The sequence below is a fragment of the Pelobates fuscus genome, chromosome 4 (assembly GCF_036172605.1).
Source record: "Pelobates fuscus isolate aPelFus1 chromosome 4, aPelFus1.pri, whole genome shotgun sequence".
Taxonomy (NCBI): domain Eukaryota; kingdom Metazoa; phylum Chordata; class Amphibia; order Anura; family Pelobatidae; genus Pelobates; species Pelobates fuscus.
The window spans coordinates 367556302-367568101 of record NC_086320.1 but is presented as its reverse complement, the minus strand read 5'-3'; the positions used below and the strand labels follow the sequence as shown (position 1 = coordinate 367568101).

Sequence of the window (11800 nt, the reverse complement as noted above, 5' to 3'; positions counted from 1 at the left end):
GATTAAGGGATTGCTCTCCCATGGGAATGAAAGGGTTAAGAGTCTCTATTATACAGAGGTGGGGAGATTAAGGGATTGATCTCCCATGGCAATGAAAAGGTTAAGAGTTTATTTTTTTACAGAGCTTTTGAGATTAAGGGAGTTTTCTTCCATGGGAAGGAACAGGTTAAGAGTTTCTTTTATACAGAGGTGGGGAGATTAAGGGATTGCTCTCCCATGGGAATGAAAGGGTTAATATATATTTTTATATATACAGAGCTTTTGAGATTAAGGGATTTTTCTCCCATGGGAAGGAAATGGTTAAGAGTTTATTTTATACAGAGGTGGGGAGATTAAGGGATTGATCTCCCATGGCAAGGAAAAGGTTAAGAGTTTATTTTTTTAGAGATCTTTTGAGATTAAGGGATTGCTTTCCCATGGGAAGGAAAGGGTTAAGAGTTTATTTTATACAGAGGTGGGGAGATGAAGGGATTGCTCTCCCATGGGAAGGAAAGGGTTAATTTCTTGTTTTAGCTACACACATCTGGGGAAATGAAGGAATCCCTCATTCTATGGGGATGATAGGGTTAATAGTTTGTATTTACATAGAGCTGGGGAGATGTGCAGATTGATTTATTACACAGCCAGGACCTGGGCCAGCATGCTCCCTCACACAGACTGCCTGTGTGTGCCCGACCCATAAGGTAACACATCTCTCCGGGTACCAGACACTGGTCCCCCCTCCTCACGTCACGGCCAGAGCATCTCAATAAGGACGGAGACAGCCACCCATTCACAAAAACAGATACAAAATATCTCCATATACCGAGAGGGAGAGCAGGGAGGGAGAGGGCGGGCACAACATGCTGCTGGAAATACATGCAAAAGAGGGAGAATAAACAGAAAAAGAAGGAAAAGCCTGAAGGGAAACCTCCTAAAGTCAGCCCAAAGCGAATGGATTGAGAGTCAGGAAGCCCTAGGTGGCCAGTGAGAGAGACACCAGGAGCCAAGATGAAGGAGAAGGCAATGATCAAAACGGCGAAAATGCAGGGGAACGTCCTGGTGAGTGACTACTGGGGGTAAACTGCAGGGGGTGAGAGACTACTGGGGGGTAAACTGCAGGGGGTGAGAGACTACTGGGGGTAAACTGCAGGGGGTGAGAGACTACTGGGGGTAAACTGCAGGGGGTGAGAGACTACTAGGGGTAAACTGCAGGGGGTGAGAGACTACTGGGGGTAAACTGCAGGGGGTGAGAGACTACTGGGGGTAAACTGCAGGGGGTAGAGACTACTGGGGGTAAACTGCAGGGGGTGAGAGACTACTGGGGGTAAACTGCAGGGGGTGTGTGACTACTGGGGGTAATCTGCAGGGGGTGAGAGACAACTGGGGGTAAACTGCAGGGGGTGAGAGACTACTGGGGGTAAACTGCAGGGGGTGAGTGACTACTGGGGGTAAACTGCAGGGGGTGAGTGACTACTGGGGGTAAACTGCAGGGGGTGAGAGACTACTGGGGGTAAACTGCAGGGGGTGTGTGACTACTGGGGGTAAACTGCAGGGGGTGAGAGACTACTGGGGGTAAACTGCAGGGGGTGAGAGACTACTGGGGGTAAACTGCAGGGGGTGAGAGACTACTGGGGGTAAACTGCAGGGGGTGAGAGACTACTAGGGGTAAACTGCAGGGGGTGAGAGACTACTAGGGGTAAACTGCAGGGGTGAGTGACTACTGGGGGTAAACTGCAGGGGAAGGTCCTACTGTCTGACTACTAGGGGTAAATTGCAGGGGGTGGCTACTGGGGGTAAATTGCAGGGGGGACTACTAGGGGTAAATTGCAGAGGAAGGTCCCAGTGAGTAACTGCTAGGGGTAAAATACAGAGGAAGGTCCGGCTATCTGACTGCTAGGGGTAAAATTTAGTTGAAGGTCCTGGTGAGTAACTGCTAGGGGTAAAATGTTGGTGAACGCCCTGTCATATGACTTCTGTGGGTTAAGTGCAGAGAGGGGTACTGCTGTCTGACTTCTAGGGTTCAAATTGAGGGAAACGTCCTGCTGTATGACTGCTGGGGGTAGAAAATGCAGGGAAGGTTCTACTGTTTGTCAAATGGAATACAATGCAGGGGAAGGTCCTGGTCTGTGACTACTTGGGGTTAACACAGGGGATGGTCCTGGTCTGTGACTACTGGGGGTAAACAGAGGGGATGGTCCTGGTGAGTGACTGCTAGAGGTAAAATGCTGTGGAACATCCTAGTGAGTGACTGCTAGGGTAAAATAATGGTGAACTTCCTGGTGAGTGACTTCTGGGGGTAAAATGCTATGGGACATCCTAGCGAGTGAGTGTTGGGGGTAAAATCCTGGGAACATCCAGATTAGTGATTGCTAGGGGTAAAACACTGGGCAATGATCTGGTGAGTGACTGCTGGTGATGAAAGACTGGGGAACATCCTGGTAAGTGATTGCTTGGGGTAAAAGACTGGGGAACATCCTGGTAAGTGATTGCTTGGGGTAAAAGACTGGGGAATATCCTGGTAAGTGATTGCTTGTGGTAAAAGACTGGGGAACACTCTGGTGAGTGATTGCTTCAGGTAAAAGACCAATGAACATTCTGGTAAGTGATTGCTTGGGGTAAAAGACTGGGGAACATCCTGGTAAGTGATTGCTTGGGGTAAAAGACTGGGGAACATCCTGGTAAGTGATTGCTTGGGGTAAAAGACTGGGGAACATTCTGGTGAGTGATTGCTTCGGGTAAACAAAACAGGGAACATTCTGGTGAGTGATTGCTTCGGGTAAAAGACCAGGGAACATTCTGGTAAGTGATTGCTTGGGGTAAAAGACTGGGGAACATTCTGGTGAGTGATTGCTTGGGGTAAAAGACTGGGGAACATTCTGGTGAGTGATTGCTTGGGGTAAAAGAATGGGGAACATCCTGGTAAGTGATTGCTTGGGGTAAAAGACCGGGAAACATTCTGGTGATTGGCTGCTGAGGATAACGTTCTGAGAAACATAACATTCTGTTGAGTGGATGCTTGGGGTAAAGTATTAGGGAACATTGTGTTGACTGCTTGGGTTGAAATGCTGGGGGACATCTTGGACATGGCTGCTGTGGATACATTACTGGCAAGTGACTCCTAGGGGCAAAATAGTGGAACGTGCCTGTGAGTGGCTGATAAAATGTCAGGGAATGTGGCTGTTGAGGGAACATGTTGAAAAGGCTGGTGACTGGCTGCTAGGTTTAACTAGGCAACTAGCTTGGACAACTAGGAATTTACCCAGCTTACTGTGAACCTCCCTATGCTGGCCAGTACTGGTAATAACTAGAAAAAACTCACACAATGTATAGCATTCAGTTATTAAAAAAACAAACTTCCCAAATAGTTTGTAGAACTACAAATTCTAAGATACTTTGCCGGCCTATAGGGATCAAGTAACTTGTAATTGTCCAAAAAGCCGGGGATCCACTTTTTTGGCCACCTTTAGTATATTTAAATAAACTGAATTTTTTGTTGTTGTTTCATATGCAAATGTTTTACAATGTATCCTTTTATACAATGTTTTATATATGTTGTTGTTGTTGTTTGCGTTGGGGAATGTTGAAATTGTGAAAATGTGTTTTTTGAAGGCCGGGCACCTCTGTCAACCTAAGTGTTGAATGACAAATATCATCATGTCCAGCCAGCCAGCCTTCTGTACCACCTGCATTGCAATACAGTCCCTATCATCCGAGCAGCTCGAATGACAACTTAAACTGGTAGAGGCTGATTAACTTGTAGGATTGGGAGACTCCATAGTAGTTAGGAGACATTTAAAAAGCAGAGCGACAAACAGAGATTACTGTCTAACATGTGGAGGTATCTAAATATAGTAACTACAGGTGTTTGTATTAAAGAGTTTGTCTTCTAAACTTGGGGTGATCTTGGTGTCATTCTACAACTGCTGTGCTTGGTGTCATTCCACAACTGCTTAAAGATCAGAGGTTCACAAACTAATTGAGATGTCTCTATAGAAAATTATGGACTATCCACAGAAATATTTTAATTATACAGCTATGTGGTGCGTATTTGTTCCAGCTAGTGTTATAGAGGTTGCCAATCTTGCGAGAGGCTTGTCTACAGAATTCGGTAGTCATAGTCAATCTGCAGCTGCTGACATTTTAAAAGTTCTCTAACATTTGTTGCGTTCCTGGAAATACTAACTTGTGGAGGTACCCCTAAAACGAGTTGTGTATTTCTCAGCCTCTAGGGCATTTGCCTTGTTCATGAACTTTTGGATGTACTTTGGCAGAGTTAGTTGCCATTCAACAGCAGCTTAATGTTTGTCTTACTATTGTGGACTACTTTTATAGAGTTTGAACCACATCTCTTAGCTGACTCAACTAGATGATGTCTATAGGACTACCTTCATACCTGTAGGTTGAGGATGTCTGAATGACTACCTTTCTATACTTGTTGGTTGCCAAATTTGGAGTTGGGAAAAGACATTCTTCTCGAGAGAGATATTGGACAGATAATAAGTTGAGGATGATGGTGTTAAGCAGCCGTAGACCATTTAATTATAAATAATGCAGAATCAAATACGGATCATGTATTTGGATAAATTTTAGGCTTGATCCGTGTTTTGTTTTCACTGGTAACGTTTGCTGGATTAAATGACTGTAATGCTGTTCTCATTGAATTGCCTTCTAAGTAAGAAAACATGAGTAAGCAATCATGCAGATAAACGATAAATGTGAAGGGTGATAAGATGCTGAGGATCTGCCAATAGCTCATAACTTCAATGGACAAAACAAGAAAAACACTCCTAAATTTAAAGCACTAGAGTACTTAGAATTGTTCTTACAGCCTAGGCAGGTTTCTGACCATAGTTTTTTTTTTTAATCAAGCCTGAAGTAATCTCTCAGAAGGTATAGCCACAGCCTGTACATTCTGATCACTGAGATCATGTGACGAATAGAGGTGGAACAATCACCATGGTTACAATGGTACATAAACAACGATGACATGTGAAATTTGATATATGACAATTTGTATCTAAGAATATCTGTCTGGTCACGTGCCATGATTATAAACTGTTGGGTAGAAGATGATTAGGATTGATTAATTAATTGGGGTACCTGTAGTATGCTACATAACATTGAAAAATGCAAAAAATAGCAAAATTGCAATAATTGGCATACACTTTACCCAGACATGACTGATACTTAAGCAATAAAATTCTAGATACATCTGTCTTAGTATAACAGTGTTTGTAATTATTTTTGTATTATTGGGATTGAATTGTGGGGATCATTCAATAGAAAATATCAAAATAGAAGTTTTATAACATTTAGGGGTGTTTTTCAGTAGAGCCTAAGTGGGCATTCCACAACAGTTAAAATAATAAAGACTTATGTTCCATTTACAACAGCTCTGTCATGGTTTTATTTTCTTTATGTCCACTGTATCTTAATGATTTTACTCCCCCATTGTCTCTTGGCTTTATTTATATATATTATCATTTCTACCTTGTGCCAGAACTCAATATCTGGCCGCTGCCATTTTATTCTCCTCAGCCCATGATGTCTGCCGTTTGCCCTTCTGTGGGATTGCTTGTACTGAAGGATTGTGGGTAAATGTGATTGGCTGAAATATAGCCCCATTTTGTCAACTTGGCTGCTATACACAATGTATCCCTACTTATATATTTTAGGAAAACTAGACCACTCAGGATTTTTTTAATTTTATTTAATAGATACAGTTTACTTTTCGTGACAGAGCTGCTTTAACATGGGTTGCTATCTGCACGGAGATCAATTAAATTGGGGGTATAGTAGAAACTAGAATGATCATTATTACCATCATCACAAAATATGATATTGTAAAAAAAAATAAAAAAATACAAGGTTTTTAAATAATTAAATACTAGCTCTTTTACAATACACACACACACACACACACAAAAAAAAGAAATAGAGATTTCAATATTCCATGTGAATATGACCAGGCTATACTCAGTGTATTACATTCACAGGTAACATTTGCCAGATTATAGAACAGTGATGGTATTCTCTGTGGTTTTAAATTATCTAGCGATTGTAGAAGTTTGTCGATTGGAGGAATTTGCAAATACGGCGATGTTTGTTTCCTTGCATTCTAAATGGTTGACGTATTTAACAAAGTGCCTGCTGTGTATCGTATCGTCTTTTACAGGTTGTGCAATTTCACTTTTCTAAACAGTTTTATGATCTTCTGCTACATATGTGAAAAAAGATTGTTTATGCATGAACTGTAAGGTGCGTGTTTGTTATTTGCAGATGTGCAGCAAAGACAACATGTGGCGTATTCTGTTGTGATACCACTGGATGACATACTGAGGTCAACTTGCATTATCTGTATGGTGTGAGATCTGTTTACATCTACGATACCACTGAACTAGACAATCTAGGCTCATAAATTATGCACCATGCAATTGATTTATGTTTAAACTGCATAGTATTTTCAATTTATTGCCTATTTATTCTGGTCACTTGAGAGGCCAAACCAGAAATTGACGGTTTGCCAATACAAACTGCATTAAGCTGTGAGTTGTAGTACAAAGAGATTTAAGTCTGAAAGCAAAATGGACAGAAGTCATCATAGAATGAAAAGGGCCAGGAAGGAATGTATTGCTGTTTAGATCCCGATGGTTAGTCTTCGCATCCAGAGGCGGCTCTAGACTTTATGAGGCCTTAGGCGAAACGCAAACATGAGGCCCCACTAACAAAATAAAGTGTCACATATACACATTGATGCACTGTCTACCTGTGTATGTGCCTGAGAGTGTGTCTGACAGAGAGTATCCTTGTGTGTGTGAATGTATGTCTCTAAACATGTTTGCGTTTTTGTCTGAGACCCTATGTGTATGGGGTAGCTGCTTGAAGTGTGTTGTGTTTATGGGGGGGGGGGGGAGGCGGGTGATGGTGAGAGGAAGAGGGGGGGTGATGGTGAGAGGGGGGGTGATGGTGAGAGGGGGGGTGATGGTGAGGGAGCGGGGGGTTGATGGCGAGAGGGAGCGGGGGGTTGATGGCGAGAGGGAGCGGGGGTTGATGGTGAGAGGGAGCGGAGGGTTGATGGTGAGAGGGAGCGGAGGGTTGATGGTGAGAGGGAGCAGGGGGGTAATGGTAATGTGAGAGTGAGGGGGGGGTAATGTGAGAGTGAGAGGGGGGATAATGTGAGAGTGAGAGGGGGGTAATGTGAGAGTGAGAGGGGGGTAATGTGAGAGTGAGAGTGGGGTGAGGCTGAAGGTGGTGGGAGGGTTATGCTGAGGGTGGTGGGAGGGTTATGCTGATTGTTGTGGGGGGGATAGTTGAGGGTGGTGGTGGGGGGTGATGCTGAGGGTGGTGGGGGTGGTGATGCTGAGGGTGGTGGGGGTGGTGAGGCTGAGGGTGGTGGGGGAGGTGAGGCTGAGGGTGGTGGGGAGGTGAGGCTGAGGGTGGTGAGGGGTGTGATGCTGAGGGTGGTGAGGGGTGTGATGCTGAGGGTGGTGAGGGGTGTGATGCTGAGGGTGGTGAGGGGAGGTGATGCTGAGGGTGGTGGGGGGGTGATGCTGAGGGTGGTGGGAGGTGATGCTGAGGGTGGTGGGGGTGATGGTGAGGTGGGTGAGGGGGGTGGGGTGTGAGGCTGAGGGGGGTGGGGGGTGAGGCTGAGGGGGGTGTGGGGTGAGACTGAGGGGGGTGATGCTGAGGGTGGTGGGGGTGGTGGTGAGGGTGGTGGGGGCTAGGGGTGATGATGGTGAGGGTGGTGGGGGTGATGGTGGTGGGGGGTGGTGAGGCTGAGGGTGGTGGGAGGTGGTGTGGAGATGGTGACTGGGGGGGTGAGGCTGAGTGTTGTGGGGGGTTATGGTGAGCCTACCTTGATTTCCCTGGTGGTCCAGTGGGCTTCCTGGTGGTCCGGTGGCCACTGCTCCCGGTCTGCAGCTCCGCAGAGCTGCAGACCGTGTAGTCTCGCGAGATTTCAGAGCGTTGCTGTGGTAACCCGCGGCAACGCTCTGATTGGCCAATTCTCGCGAGTCACATGGTCTGCAGCTCTGCACACTGCGGAGCTGCAGACCAGTGTCTGCGATGGTGGCCGGGCAGCCATCAGGGGACTCGCACCCGGCGGCATACCGGGCAAGCCGCCGGGCCCCCTCCTGGTGTCAGGTCCTCGGTTAGTGACCGAGGACCTGACACACTCTGCCAACAGGCGGTTTAGACGGCCGCGAGGCCCCCGCCAGCGCGAGGCCTTAGGCGGCCGCCTAAACCGCCTAATTAGAGAGCCGCCTCTGTTCGCATCCTTATAATTCGAGTAAAACTCCCTTACCATTTCTTGCACGCTGGCACAAGGTTGGATCTGCGTTGATTTTGTTTTAGCACTTGAGTTGATATTTGGAGGCTGTGCATAAATAATTCCACTAATGAACCGGTATCGTGTTTATGGGAATGTCTGTACAAGCTTTATGCATGTGAAAAAAGGATCATAATTCCAACAATTTATTCTGATATTTCTAGCTTATATAATAAGATACAGAATTGTAGTATAATAAAGTGTTTTTTCTGCAACATCATTTCTAAAAAGGATCACTTTTATATTTGTGTGCTGGTAGAGCACTAATGCCCACATTTCTGTAAGACTGTAAGCAGGGCCAGTGCAAGGATATTGGCTACAGAGGCCAATATGCATTTTATCCCCCCCCCCCTCCTCCCCCCTGTTGCTCCCTCCAAAAATGCAACAGTGTGTCCCTTAATCCACCTCTTGAATTTCTTACCCAGTTTTGTGTTTCTTATCCTGTCTTATACCCTTTATTTTATCTTATTCCCCATTTTTTCCTTTGTGTGTCTCTTACTCCCCCAGCTCCTTTGTGTGTCTCTTACTCCCCCAGCTCCTTTGTGTGTCTCTTACTCCCCCAGCTCCTTTGTGTGTCTCTTACTCCCCCAGCTCCTTTGTGTGTCTCTTATTCCCCCCAGCTCATTTGTGTGTCTCTTACTTCACTCAGACCCTTTGTTTGTCTCTTCATTGTGTATGCTTCTCCTCAGCTCACTTGAGTGTCTCTTTCTCCCCTTTCCCAGCCTTCCTGTGTGTATCTTCCCTTTCCCAGCCCCTCTGTATGTCTCTTTCTCCCCCAGCTCATTGTGTGTCTCTTTCTTCCCTTCCCAGCCCTTCTGCATGTCTCTTACCGCCAGCACCTTGTCTCTCCCACAGCCCCTCTTTGTCTCTTAGTCTCCTTCCTAACCCCTCTGTGTCTCTTTGTATTCCTCCTCCACCTCCCCCTTTGAGATCTATCCCCCTGTGCCAGCTCACCTACTCCTTGTAGCATGACCAGGCTGTGTTAGAAGAGATTCTGTAACCTCTACCTGGTTTCCATATCCGCTTTAGACAGGGTGCCTAGACTAAGCACCGCTGATAGACTGAGAGCCTCAGCTTCTTAATTTGTTCATAATGGAACGTTCCTGACTGGAGGTGGTCACATTGTCTTAATGCATTAAAAAAAACAAGTACAAATTTCAATGCAAATGCTTTGCAGCTTCTGCAGTTAGCATTGCCCAGTCCAGGAAGTGTCTCAGCCAATCAGGATGCTCTCCTTAATTATTATATTCAGCCCACAGGGGTTTATTGGATATGCAATTCAGAACTTTCTCAGAAAAATATTTTCAGCAAGTAAGCTGTACGTGTAACCTTGCATGTGTGTAATCTGGCAGGGATGGTGGGGACATCTACCATGTGGGAACACACAGATGCCCACTTCAGACTAGATTTTAAAAGGTTGGGCTTAGCTATGTATTTGGGGGGGGGAGGGTAGCAGGCTTGTGAGGAACAATATCTGTTACGTTGAAAACCAATTTCATGTTTAAGTTAGTTCTAAAGTTATCAACTCAAAGACCATAATTATTAAAGAAACATGGTGTCTGTAAGACATGATTTATGTGATCCTATTTATTGATTCAATGCTATTTTGATCTAATGTGTACTGAGCAGATACAAAATATTTCCTCTGGAAAAAATGTACTTAATGCAGTATTTTAAAACACATTTTAAATAAAGGAATAGTTTAAATAACACAATGATTTCATTGGCATTAGTGTCCATTGTAAGCAGCACTAAGTTGACATGTTTACTACAAGTTATTCACTATGCTATGAAACACTCGGGGTTATTTACTAAAGTATAATTTCAAAGTGAATCCAAAGTGAATTTCATATTTAAATGGGCATTCCACTGCCCAAATAATGAAACAAACAATAACACAAACAACCCCTGTTTACTAGATATGCCATAATAAAAAGTTGAATGCCTTTAATTATGCATTTTTTTATAATTGGAAATATATATAAAACCAGTCAAATTTGCAGTTCTTTTTCTGCAGCCTTTGTAAGCCCTCCCCTTCTAACTCCGCCCAGACTTTCTGTGACTGTCCAATCACAGACTTCCCAATGCATCTCAATGAGAAGTATTTTTAAGGCAGGTGCTCTGAGCAATTGCTGCCTCTTGAGTTTAGCTCTACTAGGCTAGGCAACCAGGAAATAACAGGACTGGTTGTCTGCTTGACGGCCACGGGTGTAGCAAAGTTTCTGTTGAAATCTGCAGTTTTTGGAAAAAGAAAAAAAGAGAAAATAGCATTTAACTGGTAAAATACTCTAAGTCAACAATGCTTTAAGTTGGCTGCTTTGAACTAAAATGTGAAAATCACTTTGAATTTCCTTTGAACTCTCTTTTTAGTAAAATTCCGTCACTGTATTACTTTACATACCAGTGATAATAACACTTCTCTTTAAAGGCATGGTTTGGTTTAAAAATGCATAAGTTTTGATGCGCTTGAACATACCTCCAAACAATGGGTGGTGTGAAATTTGGACGGAGTGGGTGGAGTCATGTTTGAGCTTCACTAGTGAAGACGCACGTCAGTAGCGATGTCCATGATGATTGGCACGCTGTCTGGCCAGGAAAGTGGGACTGGTGGGGGGCCTGCTTGAACAAGGCAGTTAAAATAAAAAATATGCATTTATTATTTTTCTAAATTATTTTCCTAAAACCCCACCTCTTCAACATGTCCTGCAGCTATGCTGATCTGTCCTCTTTTGACCAGCATTAACTTCCTTATTCATGGATGCTTTACAAATTATATTAATAAAATGAAATGAGGGAATATGTCTGAAAATAGTCTGCAGGCATGAAAGCTTTGATTTCTTGTTTCACCGTCTCATACTGGAGGTTGGTTTGCACTTGCAGGAAATTAGCAAACGGGGGGACACAAACTTCAAAAGTAAACACACTGGGTTGTATTTTCTTAGGAAATTAGGGGTTATTCTTTTTACCGAATACTAATTATCCCATAGACTTTATTGGAGGAATAGCTATTCAGTGAGAATTCAGTCCTGTGTATGTAACGTATTATAGGTTCCAAAATAAACAAAGTGATTTAACTTCTAAATGGAAGAGAATTTATCAGTGAGACTGCAGGAGCATGATCTATACACAAGAACCACCTCATTAAAGAAACAATGTAGGCAATTTAACTTTTTATTGACGTGGTTATAGTGTCTGGAGTTCCCTGGCATCGCCATTCCCTTCAGCGTTAAACCATCTATATTGTTTTATTTAATGCCACACAATTGTTTTACCCAAAAACCCCGTCCTCTCTGTGCTGCTTGGGATAATATCAAAACATTACCCCGAGCAGCAATGGGCAGCTCTGATTGGCTAAGAGTATCAGGTAATCAAGTTCTGCCTATCATATTCCCCATTCAGGTATAATTTACTATAGCTATAAGAAAGTGTATGATCTCTGCCTTAACCATACCTACAGTAGGATCCGGGCTGTGGGTGGCCAGTGACCCTCAT

At 44.1% G+C, this 11800-nt stretch overlaps 1 protein-coding gene across 1 annotated transcript in view; it reads left to right on the top strand.

Moving 5' to 3' along the window:
- Positions 1-630: 630 nt before the first annotated feature.
- The window catches only part of DPP6 (dipeptidyl peptidase like 6), a 1023075-nt gene continuing 1011905 nt past the window's right edge, over positions 631-11800 (top strand). The window contains exon 1 of the mRNA XM_063452684.1: positions 631-1041. Within this exon, the coding sequence (XP_063308754.1) occupies positions 991-1041 (51 nt within the window). The 5' untranslated portion in view covers positions 631-990. The remainder of the gene's footprint in view (positions 1042-11800) is intronic.